The 25671-nt window shown below is 44.9% G+C and overlaps 1 protein-coding gene across 2 annotated transcripts in view; it reads right to left on the bottom strand.

The window, feature by feature from the left end:
* The window catches only part of LOC109896195 (kremen protein 1), a 93150-nt gene that overhangs the window by 6915 nt on the left and 60564 nt on the right, over positions 1–25671 (bottom strand). For both annotated transcript variants that reach the window (XM_031829671.1, XM_031829672.1), the window contains exons 4-8: positions 10993–11117; positions 4549–4702; positions 2881–2990; positions 2007–2102; positions 1715–1841 (exon numbers count right to left, since the gene is read on the bottom strand). In XM_031829671.1, the coding sequence (XP_031685531.1) occupies positions 1715–1841; positions 2007–2102; positions 2881–2990; positions 4549–4702; positions 10993–11117 (612 nt within the window). The remainder of the gene's footprint in view (positions 1–1714; positions 1842–2006; positions 2103–2880; positions 2991–4548; positions 4703–10992; positions 11118–25671) is intronic.

The raw sequence follows: 25671 nt of genomic DNA, 5'->3' as shown, positions 1-25671 counted from the left end.
TGACAGAGCTGCCGGAGTTGTGACCCGTTTTTGTTGGTTATGTTGTCATAGTTGCGTCTAAGAGGGCATATTTGGGAGGGAATACTGTCACCTCCAGGCAGGTGTTTGTCCCCCTGTGTGCTGAGGGTGTTAGGTTATTGTCCAGTTCTGGCATTTAGGTCACCACAGACTAGTACATGTCCCTGGGTCTGGAAATAGTTGATCTCCCCCTTCAGGATGGAGAAGCTGACATCGTTAAAGTATGGGGATTGTGTATCTCTCTCTGTAGCTCTCTCTCGCTCTCTGTAGCTCTCTCTCTCTGTATGGGTTGTTGTGTGTGGGTGGTTGTGTGTGTGGGTGGTTGTGTGTGGTTGGTTGTGTATGTGATTTATAGCCCTCTAGGCTCTTCGCTATAATGTCAACCATATCAACTAACTCAGAGAGAGTAGTGCTGAGAGCTGCTTTCCTTAAAGTAATGGACCTGAAACAATAGTGGATGTTTACAACAGTTTGGTCTAAACAGAGAATTTCTATTTATCTGTAAATACTTTGATGCTATTATGATAAAGTGCGATAAAAACGTGGGTTGAGATTGAGAGGAGAATAAAGATAATGTGTTGATAAAATACACAGATATACCAGCATCATTAATGAATGCACAATAACAGCATGTCTAGATAGAAGCAATGCTTGCTATGCAACAACATGCACCCTGCGAATTAGTACGTGTTCCTAGAAAAACTAAACATTTAAATATGCAACACCAATATCACCTGCCGCTGTGAGGCTAGTGAGAAGAGAAAAGGTGCCTGTCCTCCCTCTACCTCTCGCTGTGTGTGTGTGTGTGTGTGTGTGTGTGTGTGTGTGTGTGTGTGTGTGTGTGTGTGTGTGTGTGTGTGCGTGGTTTGTGTGTGTGTGTGTGTGTGTGTGTGTGTGTGTGTGTGTGTGTGTGTGTGTGTGTGTGTGTGTGTGTGTGTGTGTGTGTGTGTGTGTGTGTGTGTGTGTGCGTGGTTTGTGTGTGTGTGTGTGTGTGTGTGCGTGGTGTGTGTGGTGTGCGGGCAGGCAGGCGGATGTTCGGGCGGGTGGCGTGGTTGCTATGCAAAACCCTGCCATGGTACCCAGGATACCAGGATGTCAGCCTGCACCTGTTCACATTATAACTACCGGAGAGAAATGAGAAATTAATTTCTTCATGTGGTTCTCTGTGTGTGTCTTTATGTGGTCCAGTCGGTGTGCTGCTGGGACTGAAATCATTCAGAGAGAGAGAGGTCTGGAAATGATTATCTCCTCTGCTATCCTAGCTACTATAAAAACTTACTATTTTTTTGAACAACTTGTTACAATTGTTTAGACAACCTCCAAACAACCTCCAAACAACCTCCAAACAACCGCTGTGTGGGTGATATCATGTTAATGACCAGATTTGAGAACAATACCTTCAATCTACTCTGACAGGGAGTTTGAATAGAACGTCACCCTGTTGATTTTACTAGTAAAAGTCCCCTGCTACAGCATGTCTAAGTGTCTCTTACCTTGATATGGGACAGCAAACCCTGTGTCTGGTTGGTTTGGTCTGTGTGTGTGTGTGTGTGTGTGTGTGTGTGTGTGTGTGTGTGTGTGTGTGTGTGTGTGTGTGTGTGTGTGTGTGTGTGTGTGTGTGTGTGTGTGTGTGTGTGTGTGTGTGTGTGTGAGTGTGTGTGTGTGTGTGAGAGTGTGAGAGAGAGAGAGAACCCACCTTGATACGTGACAGCGAAGCCCTGTGCCTGGTTGGTTCGGTCTGAGTAGAAGTAGAGGATAACATAGTCTCCAGTGACATTGACCAGCTCCCGGGGAGGGGTACGACCGTCAAACCTCGCCACCACCTGATTAATCAATCAACCAATCAAACTGTATTCTGTAACGTATAGCACATGTCATACAAGGAAGCAATACAACGTACTTCACAGCACAAATACATAAATACAATGACTAATGGAGATAAATAAATACTTTTGGAGATAATAAAAAGGAGGGTAATAACATGTAACCTGGTTGGTGTAGCCGTCCAGCAGTTCAACCATGTCTGTCTGGTCCGAGATGTCAAAGAAGGTGAAGTTAAACAGGATCACGGAGGCTCCAGGGACCTAATAATAATAATTAGACATATAGAAACCATATATAATATTAATACAGAGTTATATCGTTATATATAGCTTGTCTGAAACCCAAATATAATTTACAATAGGCAAGAAACTGAAAGAAAAAAACGAACAGCAAACTAAAGGACTGGGATATTGGGTAGGAGAGAGGAGGTAGGAGAGAGGAGGTAGGAGAGGTAGAGGTAGGAGAGAGGAGGTAGGAGAGGTAGAGGTAGGAGAGGTAGAGGTAGGAGAGAGGAGGTAGGAGAGGTAGAGGTAGGAGAGGTAGAGGTAGGAGAGAGGAGGTAGGAGAGGTAGAGGTAGGAGAGAGGAGGTATGAGAGAGGAGGTAGGAGAGAGGAGGTAGGAGAGAGGAGGTAGGAGAGGTAGAGGTAGAGGTAGGAGAGAGGAGGTAGGAGAGGTAGAGGTAGGAGAGAGGAGGTAGGAGAGAGGAGGTAGGAGAGGTAGAGGTAGGAGAGAGGAGGTAGGAAAGAGGAGGTAGGAGAGGTAGAGGTAGGAGAGAGGAGGTAGGAGAGGTAGAGGTAGGAGAGAGGAGGTAGGAGAGGTAGAGGTAGGAGAGGTAGAGGTAGGAGAGAGGAGGTAGGAGAGGTAGAGGTAGGAGAGAGGAGGTAGGAGAGGGAAGGTAGGAGAGAGGAGGTAGAAGAGAGGAGATAGGAGAGAGGAGGTAGGAGAGAGGAGAGAGGAGGTAGGAGAGAGGAGAGAGGAGATAGGAGAGAGGAGGTAGGAGGGCCATAACAGTAAATGAGTAAAGATCCAAGACGTACCTGGACAGTCCAGTAGCAAACCCTTCCGGCCCCGTACTTATCAGGGAAGTCAGGGGAGTAGACCACCCCAGAGGGCGCAGAGTAGTTACCCCCGCATGCCCCCACTCGAGCTGGAGTTAAACAGTCGGAAAACAGTTGACTTAATAACGGTTTCATTATTGACGTTTGCATTGTGCAAAGTTTGTAAGTCTTTCAGACAGGCGTGTTTGTTTATGTTGTTATAACCTATAGCTGTTCTGTTGTGTATTTGATGTTTTGTGTGGACCCCAGGTAGAGTAGCTGCTGCAAGTGCAGTATCTAATGGAGATCCTACTCAACTAAACTAATCCCTGTCGTACAACTCCCCCTAGTGACTCATATGTAAACTAAACCTTGTCGTACAACTCCCCCTAGTGACTCATATGTAAACTAAACCTTGTTGTACAACTCCCCCTAGTGACTCATATGTAAACTAAACCTTGTTGTACAACTCCCCCTAGTGACTCATATGTAAACTAAACCTTGTCGTACAACTCCCCCTAGTTACTCATATGTAAACTAAACCTTGTTGTACAACTCCCCCTAGTGACTCATATGTAAACTAAACCTTGTTGTACAACTCCCCCTAGTGACTCATATGTAAACTAAACCTTGTTGTACAACTCCCCCTAGTGACTCATATGTAAACTAAACCTTGTTGTACAACTCCCCCTAGTGACTCATATGTAAACTAAACCTTGTTGTACAACTCCCCCTAGTGACTCATATGTGAACTAAACCCTGTCGTACAACTCACCCCAGAGACTCATATGTTGTCAGAGTTATTATAGAAACCACATACAACAGACTCTCTCAATGATGGGGTGGCAGGTAGCCTAGTGAGTTAGCCTAGTGGGGCGGTATGTAGCCTAGTGGTTAGAGTGTTGGACTTGTAACCGAAAGGTTGCAAGATCAAATTCCTGAGCTGACAAGGTAAAAATCTGTCATTCTGCCCCTGAACAAGGCAGTTAACCCACTGTTCCTGGGCCATCTTTGTAAATAATAATTTGTTCTTCACTTGCCTAGTTAAATAAAGGTTCAATTTTAAAAATGATTCAGAGTGGAATGAAGAGTTTTCAACACATAGTGGATGAGACTGGATTGTGCAAGACACATTTGATCATTATTGTAATCATGTTCAGCTGCCTCCCAGCTGTCTCCCATTATCTAGCAGTTGTTTGCCATAAACCGGATGCTTGTGTAGCCTATTAAACAGAAATGTAGCATGTATTGTTCAGCCAAAATCAGCAAACTGTTTTTGACAACAAAGGGAGAGATATAACATTCTCTTCACATGACCGTTCTAATAAGTACGTTTTGAGAGTGGTGGTGCGATCCCTCCATATTGGATTATCTGATTTCTTTTCAACGTTGGTTCTGAGATCATCTATTCAATGGTGGGTGGAGTATTGACATGTCAGTTTACTGGAATGTCATCTTTTGAAAATACAGTTTTATTTCTCCATGCACCAGAAAATACTCCACTTTGTACACATTAGGTGAAGCACCATATAACTATTTTGAGCACCATAGAAGCACCGGTGGGAAGTTATAGTTGGTTTAGATCATGTGTAGAGGACCAGACCAGGGCAAATGACCTACTCACTGTCAAACATCTACACAGACCGAAGCAAATGATGTCCTACTCACTGTCGAAGACGATGACCCATCCATCTCCCCCACAAGGCTGGGTGTGGTCACCGAAACACACGTGGTTGCATTCCATGCTGGGCGCCTGGCCATGGCGACGCAGGTCCAGGTCGTTGCCACAGAAACAGGCATAACCCGACTCCATCCCGGCAAGCTTTGGAACAGAGAGAGAAATGCAAATCAATCAACAGATTAGAATTTCAAATCTAACTTTATTTGTTTAGCACTTGTGTAACGCTTCACAAGAGGGTCAGGCTTTCCCCTTGACAAAGCACTGAGAAAGAAATAATCATTTGGATGAGAGAAAAAAGGAAATGAAGAAACTTAAGAGGAACCAGATTTTAGAGGGGAGCCTGAACCTCCATAGACCAACACTTATGGAGTGATACTAGTGCCAACAGAAATGTAACGTGAATCCAATTACTCTATAAAGCCTGTATAGCAGATAATCCGGAGCAAGACAGATATGGCACATGATCACAGTTATAGTACCATCTAATGTTAAGCATTTGATGATAATAATGTGGGCTGGTTTAGTTCAGAGCTTCGAGACAAACAGAAACAGTCACTCACTTTGGATATGTCCCAAAAGGCACCCAATCTATTTCCTACATAGTGCACTACTTTTGACCAGAGCCTTATCGGTCAAAGGTAATGCATTGCATAGGGAATGGAGTGTTATCTGGGATGCAAGGTGACTCTTTGAGTACCATCTAAACATCAGAGGGCTAAATAGCATGAAATAGCATGGCCCTCAGACCGTTTAACCTTCATCTCTTAGTCAAACACAGCAAACATTTCCTAAAGCCGTGCTGCGCTGGGCTGCATTAGAATAAGAGAAAGAATTACAGGGTGGGTTCCAAATGGCACTCTGCTCCCTATGCGCCCTCCTCTCCTAGGGCCCTGGACAAAAGTAGTATGCTATAAAGGGAATAGGGTGGATTTGGATGACAGTCAAAACTCTTTAAGCATGTTGAACTTCCTTCCAGAATTCAGATGGAACCTAGTCATGCTCAGCAAAGAGTGTACGCAGACACACACGCAGACACATGCAGACACACACACACACACACGCAGACACACACACACACGCGGCTAGTGTCTCCCGTTAAAAGAGGACCATTATATAATGTTTCTTCCCATAAATGAATTCATACGAAGGTACGGCATCACTTTCCCTCATTCTGAAAATGTTCTCATGAAACTGGAATTTATATAGCCAGGATCCTATGTGTGTGTGTGTGTCCAACTCTGCCAACCGAACCAAAACTAAAGGCTGTGGGACATGAATCACTGCTTCATCATTACCTATTTATCAGGTAAAAGAGAAACGACTTCGGATGAAAACCCAACGTGAATTATTTTGCGTTAGCGAGCAGAAAATGTTTGCTCGGGGCTTCTCAATCACTGACTGTCTGACTGACTCACTGACTGACTAGTGTAGTTGGTTTAGACATATAGATGTGGCGGTCTCAGGGTGTTGACATTGCATCACAACACACCATACTACATCACATCACATCAGTGTCATCTGTGGAGAGGGACTGACACACACACACACAGACAGACAGACAGGCACACACACACACACACAGACAGACAGGCACACATGCACGCACAAGACACACACACGGACTGACTGTCACTGCTCATCAGCGCAGAGGGCGTCTGAAGGACGGGTCTGACCCAGGTCCAACCGGATGTGTTCACACACAACACAAACACCTGCCACTGTTCAGTGTAACCATGGTCAGTAGATAATAGAAGGCCAGTGTAACCATGGTCAGTAGACAATAGAAGGCCAGTGTAACCATGGTCAGTAGACAATAGAAGGCCAGTGTAACCATGGTCAGTAGACAATAGAAGGCCAGTGTAACCATGGTCAGTAGACAATAGAAGGCCAGTGTAACCATGGTCAGTAGACAATAGAAGGCCAGTGTAACCATGGTCAGTAGACAATAGAAGGCCAGTGTAACCATGGTCAGTAGACAATAGAAGGCCAGTGTAACCATGGTCAGTAGACAATAGAAGGCCAGTGTAACCATGGTCAGTAGACAATAGAAGGCCAGTGTAACCATGGTCAGTAGACAATAGAAGGCCAGTGTAACCATGGTCAGTAGACAATAGAAGGCCAGTGTAACCATGGTCAGTAGACAATAGAAGGCCAGTGTAACCATGTGAGACCATATATTATCAGCTGTCTGTTATGGGTCGTCATTTGATGCGTCACTGAATTCATTTGAAATGTGCGGATGGTTATTAACACAGAAATACAGAGTCTAGAACAGCGGTCACCAACCAGTCGATCGCGATCTCCAAGGCATTTCTAGTCGATCGCCAAACATTTCTGTAAAACACCCAACGATAAAGCCTTGTGTTCCTATTTTTTTATTAGTCTCGGGCTGTTAGTGATAGGTGCAGCCAATTCAGCTGCCCTGCGTGCCGGATAGGCAAACTCTTTCATTTTCATGTGTCTGAAGGTACAAACTCTGCCTTCCCGGTGGGCCTGGAGAAGAAATCAAGTGCACTATGCCTCCGCTGGCCAATCAGACTGCTCTGATGACAGAGTCTGTAGTAACGTAGGAGGCGTAACACAGAACCCAAAATGGCTGATCATGTGTGTCATCGTGCATAAATTAATTTTGTGCCCCCACACCAAACTCGAGAGCTGGCCTGTAGAGACACCACCTTCACGTTTGACCAGCTGGAGGACCTGTCCTACTCGCGGACGTTCAGATTGGGGTGTAGTGGTTCCATCCCCCGCACCCCCTCTCCGATGCCCATGGAGCTGGGAGGGGCGGTGCGCAGGGAGACCGGAGGGGGTTCCCGCTCGTGCACCATCTGTGGCCGCAGAGGCCACACTGCCAGTCGGTGCCGGGTTGGTTCCTCTAAGAATCGAGGCAGCAGGCAGGACACTCTAGCGTCTCCCCAGGTGAGCCGGCACCATTCTCACCCAGAGTCCTCTGTTGCACAAATGTTTGTGTTTTTCACTTTTCCTGAGTTTTCCCCGCATTCCCAGCATAAGGCACTCATCGATTCAGGTGCGGCTGGGAATTTCATTAATAGAGAGTTAGCCCATAGTTTAGGGATCCCAATTGCTCCCGTGGATGTGCCTTTCCCCGTTCACACCTTAGATAGTCGACCATTAGGGTCAAGGATGATTAGGGAGGTCAACGCTCCTCTGGGCATGGTGACGCAGGGGGGTCACAAGGAGAAAATGTGTCTCTTCCTTATTGACTCTCCTGCATTTCCCGTGGTGCTGGGTCTACCCTGGTTAGCTTGTCATAACCCCACTGTTTCTTGGCAACAGAGGGCTCTCACGGGGTGGTCGCGAGAGTGCTCAGGTAGGTGTTTAGGGGTTTCCGTTGGTGCTACTACGGTGGAAAGTCCAGACCAGGTCTCCACCGTGCGCATTCTCCCTGAATAAGCCGATTTGGCGCTCGCCTTCTCCAAAAAGAAGGCGACTCAATTACCACCTCATCGACGGGGCGATTGTGCGATAGATCTCCTGGTAGATGCTGCACTTCCCATGAGTCATGTGTATCCCCTCTCACAGGTGGAGCCGCGAGTCGGGGGGGGGGGATACTGTCACGACTTCGGCCGAAGTTGGTCCCTCTCCTTGTTCAGGCGGTGTTCGGTCGACATCATCGACCTTCTAGCCATCGCTGATCCATTTTTCATTTTCCATTGGTTTTGTCTTGTCTTCCATCACACCTGGTTTCAATCCCATCCCAAATACACATGTTGTGTATTTAACCCTCTGTTTCCCCTCATGTGTTTGTCGGTGATTGTTTGTTGTATGTTTTGTGCAAGTCATGTTCTGGTGTGCGATGGGTTTTGTACCCTTCTATATTATTTTTGTATATATTGGTTTTCTGAGTTTTTTAGCATTTATTAAACTGCTCCGTCAATACCAAGTTCACTCTCCTGCGCCTGACTTCCCTTCCACCAGCATGCACCAATTACAAGTTAGTCAATAAATAAATGATTGAGACAATTGATGTATGGATGATTCATAGTGAAGACTGGTTTCGTGCAGATAATGGGTTCGTGCAGACAATCAACAATTTACGACGTTTGGAATGAGACTAACGTGAGGTAAAGAATAATTCATTCATTAGAACTAATTGAACAGATATAAAAATATTCCTCTAAATTATATTAGGATAATTATAACTTTGTAATCTGAAGATTTTCATTGATGCCCCGACTTCCTAGTTAAATACATTTACATGATTAGTTTAATCACGTAATAATAATTACAGAGAATTGATTTGAGAATTGATCAAATAGCAGTCTTCAGTTTAATGATGCCAAAGACACGACAAATAATTGAATCATTTAGATTTCTAAATTTATTTTCAACGCTCACCCAACGAATACAGCAAAGAGATGCATGCTGGTTTATGAGTGAGTTCATGTTTAAGTTCTTACTCAGCCCTGTCAACACTTTTATAAGCCATAAAATGCACGTTCTTCCTATTTCCACTCAGCGCAACAACAAGCAGTTCAGCAGTAATGAATGAATAGGAAAGTGTATCTATAGGCGTTGTTGTTATTAGTAGCGGCTTGGGACTTTTTTAATATTGAGGAATATTTCACTTTCTCTGTTCATAAGAGTAACAACATGAATTTGTGCAGGAGACAGAAATAATGCGGTGTGACTCGAGTTTCACCATCAGCTGAAAGACGGTGTCCCTTTCTGGTCAGTGTCAGTGGAGGAAAGGGAGAGCGGAGGGACGTTGAGAGATGGACCCTCAGTCTGCTGCTCTCTCCCTCCGCTGAGACTGACCATCAGTCTGCTGCTCTCTCTCTCCGCTGAGACTGACCATCAGTCTGCTGCTCTCTCTCTCCGCTGAGACTGACCCTCAGTCTGCTGCTCTCTCCCTCCGCTGAGACTGACCATCAGTCTGCTGCTCTCTCTCTCCCTTGAGACTGACCATCAGTCTGCTGCTCTCTCTCTCCGCTGAGACTGACCCTCAGTCTGCTGCTCTCTCCCTCCACTGAGACTGACCCTCAGTCTGCTGCTCTCTCTCTCCGCTGAGACTGACCCTCAGTCTGCTGCTCTCTCCCTCCGCTGAGACTGACCCTCAGTCTGCTGCTCTCTCCCTCCGCTGAGACTGACCCTCAGTCTGCTGCTCTCTCCCTCCACTGAGACTGACCATCAGTCTGCTGCTCTCTCCCTCCGCTGAGACTGACCCTCAGTCTGCTGCTCTCTCCCTCCGCTGAGACTGACCCTCAGGCTGCTGCTCTCTCCCTCCGCTGAGACTGACCCTCAGTCTGCTGCTCTCTCCCTCCGCTGAGATTGACCATCAGTCTGCTGCTCTCTCTCTCCGCTGAGACTGACCATCAGTCTGCTGCTCTCTCTCTCCGCTGAGACTGACCCTCAGTCTGCTGCTCTCTCCCTCCGCTGAGACTGACCCTCAGTCTGCTGCTCTCTCTCTCCACTGAGACTGACCCTCAGTCTGCTGCTCTCTCCCTCCGCTGAGACTGACCCTCAGTCTGCTGCTCTCTCCATCCGCTGAGACTGACCCTCAGTCTGCCGCTCTCTCCCTCTGCTGAGACTGACCCTCAGTCTGCTGCTCTCTCCCTCCGCTGAGACTGACTCTCAGTCTGCTGCTCTCTCTCTCCGCTGAGACTGACCCTCAGTCTGCTGCGCTCTCTCTCCGCTGAGACTGACCCTCAGTCTGCTGCTCTCTCTCTCCGCTGAGACTGACCCTCAGTCTGCTGCTCTCTCCCTCCGCTGAGACTGACCCTCAGTCTGCTGCTCTCTCTCTCCGCTGAGACTGACCCTCAGTCTGCTGCTCTCCCTCCGCTGAGACTGACCCTCAGTCTGCTGCTCTCTCTCTCCGCTGAGACTGACCCTCAGTCTGCTGCTCTCTCCCTCCGCTGAGACTGACCATCAGATGGAGGCACCATCAGCCCAGCAAAATTTTAAAAAGCTAATTATTTAAATGTCTGCTCACTCAGCTGTGCCTCACAAGTAATAAAACAATGAGTCTATTACCGGTGTGGTCATATAGCCAACTCAAATGTTAAAATATAATATTTAAAAATGACCCAAACCACAATGCATTGACAGATCAATTCAAGCTAAGCCAGTATGTGGTGATAATGTATTGGGCCTATAGGTTACTGAACAACTCTCATTGCTACAGTACTGTTTTTAATTGGTTAATGTTGCTTACATTTTTTAAGTCATGTTAATAAAATAATCAGAGCGGTAGATCTCAGCATTTTGACTCAGAAAGTGATCTTGACTCAGAAAATGTTGGTGACCACTGGTCTAGAAAACAAGAAAGACAGCATCCCCCCTGCCAATATGACCATTTGCCATCAGGAATGAAACCATGGTCAAATCTGATTTAAAACGAGTGCACTATGTAGGGCATAAAGGTGCCATTTGGGACGGTCGATACATCTCCATAGTGTTGTCTGTCTTACCATGTATCTCTGTTTACGGCAGAAGCTGATGCAGTTCTGGACGGTGAGTTTGTTAGAGGTCTGACTGCTCCCTGTCAGGGTGGGAGGGTCACCACTGTCCTTAAAACAGCCCAGGTTACCAGGCACTACAGGAAACAGAGAGGAGAGAAGGGGGTTTAAACTATGTAGTTCAGCATGACATATGTTTCTAAACTAACAATCACACGCTGCATTTGGCATTTACTACAAATCCCATGATGCGTCTGTGTCTCACAGAGATCATACACTTCATACACGCACACCAGCACGAAATTACCATCATCACACCGGAATTCTCTGGCCTCTATTTGAGATTTAGGAGGATGGGGGTGAGGGGGAGAGGGGGAGGAGGAGAAGGTTGAGAGGGGGTGAGAAGGATGAGGGTGAGGGCGAGAGAGGTAGGAGGAGAAGGATGGGGGTGAGGGGGAGAGAAGTAGGAGTAGAAGGATGGGGGGACTGAGTTGCAGTGAGTGTGTGTTGGAATCTAGAGTATGTGCATTGTCTGGGCAAGCTAGTTTAGATCTAGCTGAGATCTCTAGCTGAGATATCTAGCTGAGATAGTGGGTAAAAGTCTACATGACAGAGCGGAGGAGGTCTCCTGAGGCTGAGGTCAAATAAGAGCTAAAGGTGATACGCACAGCATCAGAATGGACACCTAGTAAAGTGATACACACAGCATCAGAATGGACACCTAGTAAAGTGATACACACAGCATCAGAATGGACATCTAGTAAAGAGATACACACAGCATCAGAATGGACACCTAGTAAAGTGATACACACAGCATCAGAATGGACGCCTAGTAAAGTGATACACACAGCATCAGAATGGACACCTAGTAAAGTGATACACACAGCATCAGAATGGACACCTAGTAAAGTGATACACACAGCATCAGAATGGACACCTAGTAAAGTGATACACACAGCATCAGAATGGACACCTAGTAAAGTGATACACACAGCATCAGAATGGACACCTAGTAAAGTGATACACACAGCATCAGAATGGATACCTAGTAAAGTGATACACACAGCATCAGAATGGACACCTAGTAAAGTGATACACACAGCGTCAGAATGGACATCTAGTAAAGTGATACACACAGCATCAGAATGGACACCTAGTAAAGTGATACACACAGCATCAGAATGGATACATAGGCTACAGAATGCTTTGTTTTATTATGGTTCAAATTATAATACTTTAATTTAATTTCTATGTTCTAGGGGTGAAATATATTAGAGAGAACCTATACAATATCAAACTCATTTCTAACCCAAAGCTATTGTCTCAAATAGGAATTGCGTCATCCAACTGTAGGCCAGAACAAAGCCTATTATAGAGAGGGGGGGAGGGCAGAGAGAGGGGGGCAGATTGGGAGACAGCAAAAGGAGAGAGACAGATAGATAGAGAGAGAGAGAGAGGGAGAGGGGGGGGACAGAGAGAGGGGGGCAGATTGGGAGACAGCGAAAGGAGAGAGAGAGAGAGAGAGAGAGAGAGAGAGAGAGAGAGAGAGACAGAGAGACAGACAGACAGACAGACAGACAGACAGACAGACAGACAGACAGACAGACAGACTAGGCGGCTCTATCTGACTGTCAGGCCTAGTTTAAGAGACAACCCATTGATATGACAGTTTAAAAACAACCCGAGGTGCTAACCAAGCAAATTCTACAACAATATCTGCATTAGCTTAGCCTCCTAGCTAACCACAAACACCTGACTGCTGAATGAGACTTGTGTAAACCTTGATAACTTTCCATTGAAATAGGAAAATCAAACATATAAACTTGAATGTAGTGTTCACATGCAGTAATACTGTGAGGGTTTAATACATCTCTAAAGTAACATGTTAGAGAGAGAATGACATCAAACTCTCTGACACACAGAGTTCTAGAGAGTTCAGAGAGTTCTAGAACAGATGCTTGAAGACATCTTGTTAGCACACGTTCACTGGTGCATGCTGGATGTTAAGACCTAAAAACCTAGGGACTACAGCATGTGTTATTTTGAGAGAGAGAGAGAGATGCCTCAGATGGTGTTAGCGTAAGGATGAAAGACGAACAGGACAAGCTGCAAAAGGCCAGCATTGAGCATTCACTAACCAAGGTTACATCCCAAATGGCACCCTATACCCTATATAGTGCACTACTTTAGAGCAGAGCCCTATTCCCTATATAGTGCACTACTTTAGACCAGAGCCCTATTCCCTATATAGTGCACTACTTTAGACCAGAGCCCTATTCCCTATATAGTGCACTACTTTAGACCAGAGCCCTATTCCCTATATAGTGCACTACTTTAGACCATAGCACTGGTTAAAAATGTTACACTATATAGGGAATAGGGTGACATTTGGAAAATGCCCCAAATGTCCTGGTCCAACACAGGGCAGTTCTCTCTCTACACCCCATGTCTCGCCCACGCTTTTAATATACTCTGCTTCACGGAAACATGGCTCTCTCGAGATATACTGTCTGACTCTGTAAAGCCAGTTGGGTTCTCAGTACATCGCGCTGACAGGAACAAACATCTCTCCGGGAAGCAGAAGGGTGGAGGTATATGTTTTATGATTAACGACTTATGGTGTAACTGTGATAACATACAGGAACTCAAGTCCTTCTGTGCACCCGACCTACAATATCTCACAATTAAATGCAGACCGTACCATCTCCAGAGAGAATTGTTGTCTATAATAGCCACAACGGTCTATATCCCCCCCAATGGATACCATGACGGCCCTCAAAGAACTTCACTGGACTAGGCTGCATTTATTGTAGCTGAGGATTTTAACAAAGCAAATTGGAAAAGGCTCCCGAAATTCTATTGATTGTTGTACTTGCCCTGCTAAAACTCTTGGCCATTGTTATACTACCTTCACGAAGCAATCAAGCTGGCTAAACGTCGCTAGAGGGACAAAGTTGAGTCCCAGTTTAACGGTTCATACACGAGTCCTGGACTTCCTGACGGGTCAACCCCAGGTGGTGAAGGTTGGAACAACACCTCCTCTTCACTGATCCTCGACACTGGGGCCCCACAAGGGTGCGTGCTCAGCCCCCTCCTGTACTCCCTGTTCACCCACAACTGCAATGCTCTCCAGAGGGTAGTGAGGTCTGTCCAACGCATTAACGGAGGCAATCTTCCTGCCCACCTGGACACCTACAGCACCCGATGCCATAGGAAGGACAAAAAGCTCATCAAGGACATTGACCACCCAAGCCACTGCCAGCCAGCCCTCCTGTCTTCCTCTCCTCTATAAATCACCAGCCCTCCTGTCTTCCTCTCCTCTATAAATCACCAGCCCTCCTGTCTTCCTCTCCTCTCCTCTCCTCTATAAATCACCAGCCCTCCTGTCTTCCTCTCCTCTATAAATCACCAGCCCTCCTGTCTTCCTCTCCTCTATAAATCACCAGCCCTCCTGTCTTCCTCTCCTCTGTAAATCACCAGCCCTCCTGTCTTCCTCTCCTCTATAAATCACCAGCCCTCCTGTCTTCCTCTCCTCTATAAATCACCAGCCCTCCTGTCTTCCTCTCCTCTATAAATCACCAGCCCTCCTGTCTTCCTCTCCTCTCCTCTATAAATCACCAGCCCTCCTGTCTTCCTCTCCTCTGTAAATCACCAGCCCTCCTGTCTTCCTCTCCTCTCCTCTATAAATCACCAGCCCTCCTGTCTTCCTCTCCTCTATACATCACCAGCCCTCCTGTCTTCCTCTCCTCTCCTCTATACATCACCAGCCCTCCTGTCTTCCTCTCCTCTATACATCACCAGCCCTCCTGTCTTCCTCTCTTCTATACATCACCAGCCCTCCTGTCTTCCTCTCCTCTCCTCTATAAATCACCAGCCCTCCTGTCTTCTTTTCCTTTTTTAAATCCCTTCTTTCTATTTTTACAGCCACGTTAAACACCCTCTCGGTTTTATGAGCAGATTAATACCTCTGTCTGGCTCATTTAGCGCAGCACAGACAGACACAGACACACACACACACACACACACACACACACACACACACACACACACACACACACACACACACACACACACACACACACACACACACACACACACACACACACACACACACACACACACACACACACACACACACACACAGCAAGAAGCAGCATGGCAGACTGGAAGAATTTGGAGAGAGATTACGTGGCGAGTTAAAGACAACATGACTGTAATCGATATTTGTAGTTTTGACTAGAAACTTTCCAGAGAAAGGCAGGCAGAGGTTGGGGCATAAGGTTATTAGCCTAGTATTCTTCCACTCACACTAACATGACATGATGCATTGCAATGCAGACAAAGCAACAACAACTGACACAACGATTGAGTTCCGGGGTGTCTGTCTGTCTGTCTGTCTGTCTGTAAGCAGGGTAAGACACACCTCTGGAGAAGGGACAGACAATAAACTTAAAGCAGGCCTAAATACCCACAGGGACCGACAAGATTTATCAACATGATTTACATCAAGCAGACGATCTTATCCAAAGCGACTTACAGGAGCAATTATCAGCATTATCTCTCTCTCTCTCTCTCTCACTCCCCCCCCCCCACCCCCCTCATTCCACGCCCATAACACACTGCCATGAGTATTTATACATGAGAAAGAGAGCAAAAGAGAGAGAGAAAGACATTTGTAAATTGCTCCCGAGTGACGCAGTGGTCTAAGACACTGCATCTCAGTGCAAGAGGCTTCACTGCAATCCCTGGTTCAAATCCAGGCTGCATCACAACTGGCAGTGATTGGGAGGCCCATAGGGCGGTGCACAATTGGCCCAGCGTTGTCTGGGTTTGGCCGGTGTAGGCCGTCATTGTAAATACGAATGTGTTCTTATTAACTGACTTGCCTAGTTAAAGAAAGGTTAAAGAAGACATGCTTTGTTAACATATGTTTCCCAAGAAAACCATTGAATTGAATTGAGCGGGAGAGATAAAGCTAAATTAATTTAATTTAGAGAGAGAGAGAAAGGTTTCACTGTAATAGTGAAGGTGTAAACTTGGCAGTAGAAAACCTAAACAGTATATTTGACCTCTCAGCTTCCCTATCAAATCAAAACATTTCAAGAAGATGACCTAAGAAAATGACAAATGGGTTGATGAAGAATACAAAAACCTAATAAATACAAAAACCTGATAAACCACTTCTCCAATCTTTTTGGCTCTATAACAAAGAATAAACAGTAAATACATGATCAATTACACATCTTAGAATCAGCTATTAAAGACCTCCAGAACCCACTGCATCCTCCAATTACTTTGAATGAACTACAGAACAAAATACAAACTCTCCAATCCAAAAAAGGCCTGTGTGGTTGATGGTATCCTAAATGAAATTATAAAATATACAGACCACAAATTCCAATTTGCTATGAATCAAATCAAATACTCAAACTATATAACTAACCCTCAGCTCTGGCACCAAAGACTGATCACCCCAAATCACAAAAGTGGAGACAAATTTGACCCCAATTTGCGTCAACAACCTTGGGAAAATGATCATTAACAGCAGACTCGTACATTTCCTCAGTGAAAACAATGTACTGAGCAAACTTCAAATGGCCTTCTTACCACATTACAGTACGAAAGACCACGTCGTCATCCTGCACACCCTAATTGACAAACAAACAAAGCAAACCAAAGCCAAAGTCTTCTCATGCTTTGTTGATTTAAAAAAAAAAAAGACTCAATTTGGCATAAGGATCTGCTATACAAATTGATGGAAAGTGGTGTTGGGAGAAAAACATACAACATTCTAAAATCCATGTACACATACAGCAAGTGTGTGGTTAAAATTGGAAAAAAACACAAAACTTTTTTCTCCACAGGACCGTGGGATGAGACAGGGATTCAGCTTAAGCCCCACCCTCTTCAACATATATATCAACGAATTGGCAAGGGCACTAGAACAGTCTGCAGCATCCGGCCTCACCCTACTAGAATCTGAAGTCAAATGTCTGCTGTTTGCTGATGATCTGGTGCTTCTGTCACAAACCAAGGAGGGCCTACAGCAGCACCTAGATCTTCTGCACGGATTCTGTCAGACCTGGGCCCTGACAGAAAATCTCATTAAGACAATGGTGTTCCAAAAAAGGTCCAGTTGCCAGGACCACAAATACAAATTCTATCTAGACACCGTTGCCGTAGAGCACACAAAAACTATACATACCTCGGCCTAAACATCAGCACCACAGGTAACTTCCACAAAGCTGTGAACGAGCAGAGAGACAAGGCAAGAAGGGCCTTCTATGCCATCTTAAAGAAGAAGTTACAGGTCTGTGAGAGCCAGAAATCTTGCTTGTTTGTAGGTGACCAAATACTTATTTTCCACCATAATTTGTAAATAAATTCATAAAAAATCCTACAATGTGATTTTCTCATTTTGTCTGTCATAGTTGAAGTGTACCTATGATGAAAATTACAGGCCTCTCTCATCTTTTTAAGTGGGAGAAATTGCACAATTGGTGGCTGACTAAATACTTTTTTGCCCCACTGTATATATACTGTATATATACAGTGGGGCAAAAAAAGTATTGTGCAAGTTCTCCCACTTAAAAAGATGAGAGAGGCCTGTAATTTCCATCATAGGTACAATTGTGGTGGAAAATAAGTATTTGGTCACCTACAAACAAGCAAGATTTCTGGCTCTCACAGACCTGTAACTTCTTCTTTAAGAGGCTCCTCTGTCCTCCACTCGTTACCTGTATTAATGGCACCTGTTTGAACTTGTTATCAGTATAAAAGACACCTGTCCACAACCTCAAACAGTCACACTCCAAACTCCACTATGGCCAAGACCAAAGAGCTGTCAAAGGATACCAGAAACAAAATTGTAGACCTGCACCAGGCTGGGAAGACTGAATCTGCAATAGGTAAGCAGTTTGGTTTGAAGAAATCAACTGTGGGAGCAATTATTAGGAAATGGAAGACATACAAGACCACTGATAATCTCCCTCGATCTGGGGCTCCACGCAAGTTCTCACCCCGTGGGGTCAAAATGTTCACAAGAACGGTGAACAAAAATCCCAGAACCCCACGGGGGGACCTAGTGAATGACCTGCAGAGAGCTGGGACCAAAGTAACAAAGCCTACCATCAGTAACACACTACGCCGCCAGGGACTCAAATCCTGCAGTACCAGACGTGTCCCCCTGCTTAAGCCAATACATGTCCATGCCCGTCTGAAGTTTGCTAGAGAGCATTTGGATGATCCAGAAGAAGATTGGGAGAATGTCATATGGTCAGATGAAACCAAAATATAACTTTTTGGTAAAAACTCAACTCGTCGTGTTTGGAGGACAAAGAATGCTGAGTTGCATCCAAAGAACACCATACCTACTGTGAAGCATGGGGGTGGAAACATCATGCTTTGGGGCTGTTTTTCTGCAAAGGGACCAGGACGACTGATCCGTGTAAAGGAAAGAATGAATGGGGCCATGTATCGTGAGATTTTGAGTGAAAACCTTTGACCTCTGTCATTGCCAACAAACGGTATATAACAAAGTATAACAAAATAGTCTGTAAAACCCAGTTGTGTAAAGTACTTAAGTAAAAATACTTGAAAGTTGAAATACTTCTGTATTTTTTTTAGGTATCTGTACTTTACTATTTATATTTTTGACAGCTTTTACTTTTACTTCTACATTCCTAAAGAAAATGAAATACTTTTTACTCCATACATTTTCCCTGACACCCAAAAGTACTCGCTACATTTTGAATGCTTAGCAGGACAGGAAAATTGCCTAATTCACACACTTAACAAGAGAACATCTTTGGTCATCCCTATTGCCTCTGATCTGGCAGATTCACTAAGCACATGATTCGTTTCTAAATTATGTCTGAGTGTTGAAGTGTGCCCCTGGCTATCCGTAAATTAAAAAACAAGAAAATGATGCTGTATGGTATGCTTAATATAAGGAATTTGAAATGATTTATACTTTTACTTTTGATACATGCAGTTGAAGTCAGAAGTTTACATACACTTAGGTTGGAGTCATTAAAACCTGTTTTTCAACCACTCCACAAATGTCTTGTTAACAAACTATAGTTTTGGCAAGTCGGTTAGAACATCTACTTTGTGCATGACACAAGTGATTTTTGTTTGTTTACAGACAGATTATTTCACTTATAATTCACTGTATCACAATTCCAGCTGGTCAGAAGTTATCATACACTAAGTTGACTGTGCCTTTAAACAACTTGGAAAATTCCAGAAAATTATGACATGGCTTTAGAAGCTTCTGATAATTGACATAATTTGAGTCAATTGGAGGTGTGCCTGTGGATGTATTTCAAGTCCTACCTTCAAACTCAGTGCCTCTTTGATTGACATCATGGGAAAATCTAAAGAAATCAGCCAAGACCTCAGAATCATCCTTGGGAGCAATTTCCAAAAGTCTTCAGGTACCACGTTCATCTGTACAAACAATAGTACGCAAGTATAAACACTATCGGACTACACAGCCGTCATACCGCTCAGGAAGGAGACACGCTCTGTCTCCTAGAGATGAACGTACTTTGGTGCAGAACAACAGCAAAGGACCTTGTGAAGATGCTGGAGGAAACAGGTACAAAAGTATCAATATCCACAGTAAAATGAGTCCTACATCGACATAACCTGAAAGGCCGTTCAACAAGGAAGAAGCCACTGCTCAAAAACCACCATAAAAAAGCCAGACTACGGTTTGCAAATGCACATGTGGACAAAGATCGTACTTTTTGGAGAATTGTCCTCTGGTCTAATGAAACAAAATAGAACTGTTCGGCCATAATGACCATCGTTATGTTTGGAGGAAAAAGTGGGAGGCTTGCAAGTCGATGAACACCACCCCAACTGTGAAGCACGGGGGTGGCAGCATCATTTTGTGGGGGTGCTTTGCTGCAGGAGGGACTGGTGCACTTCACAAAATAGATGACATCATGAGGATGGAAAATTATGTGGATATATTGAAGCAACATCTCAAGACATCAGTTAAAGTTAAAGCTTGCTCACAAACGGGTCTTCCAAATGGACAATGACCCCAAGCATTCTTCCAAAGTTGTGGCAAAATGACTTAAGGACAACAAAGTCAAGGTATTGGAGTGGCCATCACAAAGCCCTGACCTCAATCCTATAGAAAATGTGAGGGCAGAACTGAAAAAGTGTGTGTTGCGAGCAAGGGGCCAACGCGGACTAAGTTACAATAGCTCTGTCAGGAGGAATGGGCCAAAATTCACCCAACTTATTGTGGGAAGCTTGTGGAAGGCTACCCGAAACATTTGACCCAAGTTAAGCAATTTAAAGGCAATGCTACCAAATACTAATTGAGTGTATGTAAACTTCTGACCCACTGGGAATGTGATGAAAGAAATAAAAGCTAAAATAAATAATTCTCTCTTCTATTATTCTGACATTTCACATTTTTTAAATAAAGTGGTGATCCTAACTGACCTAAGAGAGGGAATTTTTACTAAGATTAAATGTCAGGAATTGTGAAAAACTGAGTTTAATGCATTTGGCTCAGGTGTATGTAAACTTCTGACTTCAACTGTAAGTACATTTTAGCAATTACATTTACTTATGATACTTAAGTAGATTTAAAAACAAATACTTCTCACAAATCCGACTGTCCAGCATGAACAGTTGGAGCTACCAACTAATATGTCACTAATATCGAAAGGGGAGACAAACATGGGTCTAAAAAAATATTCCTAAGTTTTCTTTTATCTCTCAGATATAGGACAGACACTTCAAAACCTGAATTAATTTACATTTACAAATGTGTTATTCAATGCATTTCTATGGGCTATAGAAGTAAAGGCTGAATTCAAATATTCATAAAATACCATTCTAAATGGCTAATCTTAAAACAATTCCACATGTTAGCTTAGTAGATAATGTGATCTAAGGGCTTAGACCCACAGGGGCCACTGAGTTGCCCAGGCCCCACAATGTTGAGGAGCCGGAACAATGGTCCCTGTGCTCTCCTGGGCATGTAATGCCTGGTCAGTTACTCACCACTGAGAGGAGATAAGCTGATAGGGCTTCACCACTCCTGAACTGTTTAACTCTCCTGCTCCCCTAGGTACAGATCTAGGATCAGCTTCCCCTCACCCAATCCTAACCTTAAGCATTAGTGTTGGGAAACTGACCCCAGATCAGAATCTAGGGGCAACTTCACCCTACACCAAGGTGGAGCAAGATGGCATCCTTTTTTGTTCACCTACCTTAGTTGTGCACTGATTATAAGTCGCTCTGGTTAAGAGGTAATGACTAAAATGTATGATAACATTGGACTGGACCACATGACCTGACCATGAGGTACAGTACTCCAGGTCCATATTACAAGAAACCAACAGATCATATAACATCTCATCTCATAACCTTTTCCTTTTTGCCTAATAAAACTGGATATACAGCGTAATAATAAATCAGACAACAACGTCATAAACACGTCAGACCGATTAGAAGTATTTTGATCAGTGAATAAGTGATCACACATTCAAGCTTCACTCTGTCTTCTCCAGTCCATCACTGCTAATTATTCAGGCTTCACTCTGTCCTTCCCAATCAATCACTGCTAATTCTTTAGGCTTCACTCTGTCTTCTCCAATCCAACACTGCTAATTCGTCAGGCTTCACTCTGTCTTCTCCAATCAATCACTGCTAATTCTTCAGGCTTCACTCTGTCCTCTCCAATCCAACACTGCTAATTCTTCAGGCTTCACTCTGTCTTCTCCAATCCATCACTGCTAACTCTTCAGGCTTCACTCTGTCTTCTCCAATCCATCACTGCTAACTCTTCAGGCTTCACTCTGTCCTCTCCAATCCAACACTACTAATTCTTCAGGCTTCACTCTGTCCTCTCCAATCCATCACTGCTAATTCTTCAGGCTTCACTCTGTCTTCTCCAATCAATCACTGCTAATTCTTCAGGCTTCACTCTGTCCTCTCCAATCCAACACTACTAATTCTTCAGGCTTCACTCTGTCCTTCCCAATCAATCACTGCTAACTCTTCAGGCTTCACTCTGTCTTCTCCAATCAATCACTGCTAATTCTTCAGGCTTCACTCTGTCCTCTCCAATCCAACACTACTAATTCTTCAGGCTTCACTCTGTCTTCTCCAATCCATCACTGCTAACTCTTCAGGCTTCACTCTGTCTTCTCCAATCCATCACTGCTAACTCTTCAGTGGCTGTCTTTACTTTGAACGTCAATGCACAGAGAAACCATTTTGCATTAGGAAAAGCTGCTATGGTTGATGAATGTCTTTGTGTAGACCTGAAACATCACTGTACATTCTTTAAACTTGATTTATAGTAAACATTATTTTTATAATGGAGAGAGTGAGTGTCACTCCTCACCTTCTAATGCAAATTTCAGGTGCAAGTGGAATTTGAAAAAAATAACTGTTTTACCCACCTTTTTTGTGATATCCAATTATGATCTTGTCTCATTGTTGCAATTCCCTAACGGGCTCACTAGAGGCAAAGTCATGCATCCTCCAAAACATGACCAACCAAACCGCGCTTCTTAACACCTGCCCGCTTAACCCAGAAGCTAACTGCACCGATTTGTCAGAGGAAACACCATTCAAATGAGAACTGAAGTCAACCTGCAGGCGCCCGGCCTGCCACAAGGGCACAATGAGTCAAGTAAAGCCCCCTAACAATGCTAAGACAATTGTGAGCTGCCCTATGCGACTACTGGTCACGGCCAGTTTGTGACACAGCCTGGGATCGAACCAGGGTCTGCAGTGACGCCTCAAGCACTACAATGCAGTGCCTTAGACTGTTGCGCCACTCGGGATTCCCCAAACAGGCTTTTTTTTAAAGGTTTTAATCAATCACAAATAACACCCTTGAGGGACTACCTGCCTTTGAAATATTTGTCTTTAATAGTCATTTAGCAGAGTCTTATCCAGAGAGGCTTAGAGGAGCAAGTAAGGGTTCATCTCAAGGGCACATCGACAGATTCTTCACATAGCCAGCTCTTCTAAACGGCAACCTTTTTGTTACTTGCCCAACGCTCTTAACCACTCGGGTACCTGACGCCCCTCTGCTTGATGAAGGTCTCCATATCCGACAGAAACGTTGCTGTATGTTTTACAACTTGATTTATAACAACATACAGGAACTCAAGTCCTTCTGTTCACCTGACTTAGAATTCCTCACAATCAAATGTCGACCGCATTATCTACCAAGGGAATTCTCTTCGGTTATAATCACAGCCGTATATATTCACCCCCAAGCAGACACATCGATGGCCCTGAACAAACTTTATTTGACTCTATGTAAACTGGAAACCACATATCCTGAGGCTGCAAGACTCCCTAAATTCTATCAGCATATTGATTGCACAACCAGGGCTGGTAAAACCCTGGATCATTGTTATTCTAACTTCCGCGATGCATATAAGGCCCCCCCCCCCGCCCTCCTTTCGGAAAAGCTGACCACGACTCCATTTTGTTGCTTCCAGCCTACAGACAAAGACTAAAACAAGAAGCTCCCGCCCTCAGGTCTGTTCAACGCTGGTCCGACCAATCTGATTCCACGCTTCAAGACTGCTTCGATCACGTGGATTAGGATATGTTCCGCATTGCGTCCAACAAAAACATTGACAAATACGCACGTTCATTAGAAAGTGCATTGATGATGTATTACCCACAGCAACAATTAAAACATTCCCAAACCAGAAACTGTGGATTGATGGCAGCATTCGCGCAAAACTGAAAGCGCGAACCACTGCTTTTAACTATTCCCTCCGCAAGGCAATCAAACAAGCTAAGCGTCAGTATAGAGACAAAGTAGAGTCGCAATTCAACGGCTCAGACACAAGAGGTATGTGGCAGGGTCTACAGTCTCTACAGTCAATCACGGATTACAAAAGGAAAACCAGCCCCGTCACGGACCAGGATGTCTTGCTCCCAGACAGACTAAATAATTTTTTTGCCCACTTTGAGGACAATACAGTGCCACTGACACGGCCCGCTACCAAAACCTGCAGACTCTCCTTCACTGCAGCCAACGTGAGTAAAACATTTAAATGTGTTAACCCTCGCAAGGCTGCAGGCCCAGACGGCATCCCCAGCCACTGCCTCAGAGCATGCGCAGACCAGCTGGCTGGTGTGTTTACGGACATATTCAATCCTTATCCCAGTCTGCTGTTCCCACATGCTTCAAGAGGGCCACCATTGTTCCTGTTCCCAGGAAAGCTAAGATAACTGAGCTAAACGACTACAGCCCCGTAGCACTCACTTCCGTCATCATGAAGTGCTTTGAGAGACTAGTCAAGGACCATATCACCTCCACCCTACCTGACACCCTAAACCCACTCCAATTTGCTTACCACCCCAATAGGTCCCCAGACGACGCAATCGCAACCACACTGTACACTGCCCTAACCCATCTGGACAAGAGGAATACCTATGTGAGAATGCTGTTCATCGAATACAGCTCAGCATTTAACACCATAGTACCCTCCAAATTCGTCATCAAGCTCGAGACCCTGGGTACTGGACTTCCTGACGGGCCGCCCCAGGTGAGGGTAGGTAACAAAATCTCCACCCCGCTGATCCTCAGCACTGGGGCCCCACAAGGGTGCGTTCTGAGCCCTCTCCTGTACTCCTTGTTCACCCACGACTGCGTGGCCATGTACGCATCCAACTCAATCATCAAGTTTGCGGACGACACTACAGTGGAAGGCTTGATTACCAACAACGACGAGACGGACTACAGGGAGGAGGTGAGGGCCCTCGGAGTATGGTGTCAGGAAGATAACCTCACACTCAACGTCAACAAAACAAATGAGATGATCGTGGACTTCAGGAAACAGCAGAGGGAGCACCCCCCTATCCACATCGACGGGACAGTAGTGGAGAGGGTAGTAGGTTTTAAGTTCCTCGGCGTACACATCACGGACAAACTGAATTGGTCCACCCACACAGACAGTGTGGTGAAGAAGGCGCAGCAGCGCCACTTCAACCTCAGGAGGCTGAAGAAATTCAACTTTTCACCGAAAGCACTCACAAACTTCTACAGATGCACAATCGAGAGCATCCTGTCGGGCTGTATCACCGCCTGGTACGGCAACTGCTCCGCCCACAACCGTAAGGCTCTCCAGAGGGTAGTGAGGTCTGCACAACGCATCACCGGGGGCAAACTACCTGCCCTCCAGGACACCTACACCACCCGATGTCACAGGAAGGCCATAAAGATCATCAAGCACAACATACACCCGAGCCACTGCCTGTTCACCCCGCTATCATCCAGAAGGCGAGGTCAGTACAGGTGCATCAAAGCAGGGAACGAGAGACTGAAAAACAGCTTCTATCTCAAGGCCATCAGACTGTTAAACAGCCACCACTAACATTGAGTGGCTGCTGCCAACATACTGACTCAACTCCAGCCACCTTAATAATGGAAATTGATGGAAAAAAATGTATCACTAGCCACTGTAAACTATGCCACTTTGTTTACATACCCTACATTACTCATCTACTGCATCTTGCCTATGCCGTTCTGTACCATCACTCATTCATATATCTTTATCCCTTTACACTTGTGTGTATAAGGTAGTAGTTGTGTAATTGTTCGTTTTTTATTTTACTAGGCAAGTCAGGTAAGAACAAATTCTTATTTTCAATGATGGCCTAGGAACAGTGTGTTAACTGCCT

Source organism: Oncorhynchus kisutch, linkage group LG8 (assembly GCF_002021735.2).
Source record: "Oncorhynchus kisutch isolate 150728-3 linkage group LG8, Okis_V2, whole genome shotgun sequence".
Lineage (NCBI taxonomy): Eukaryota > Metazoa > Chordata > Actinopteri > Salmoniformes > Salmonidae > Oncorhynchus > Oncorhynchus kisutch.
Note: the sequence above shows the minus strand (reverse complement) of the source record. Positions and strands in the feature narration are given on the sequence as shown.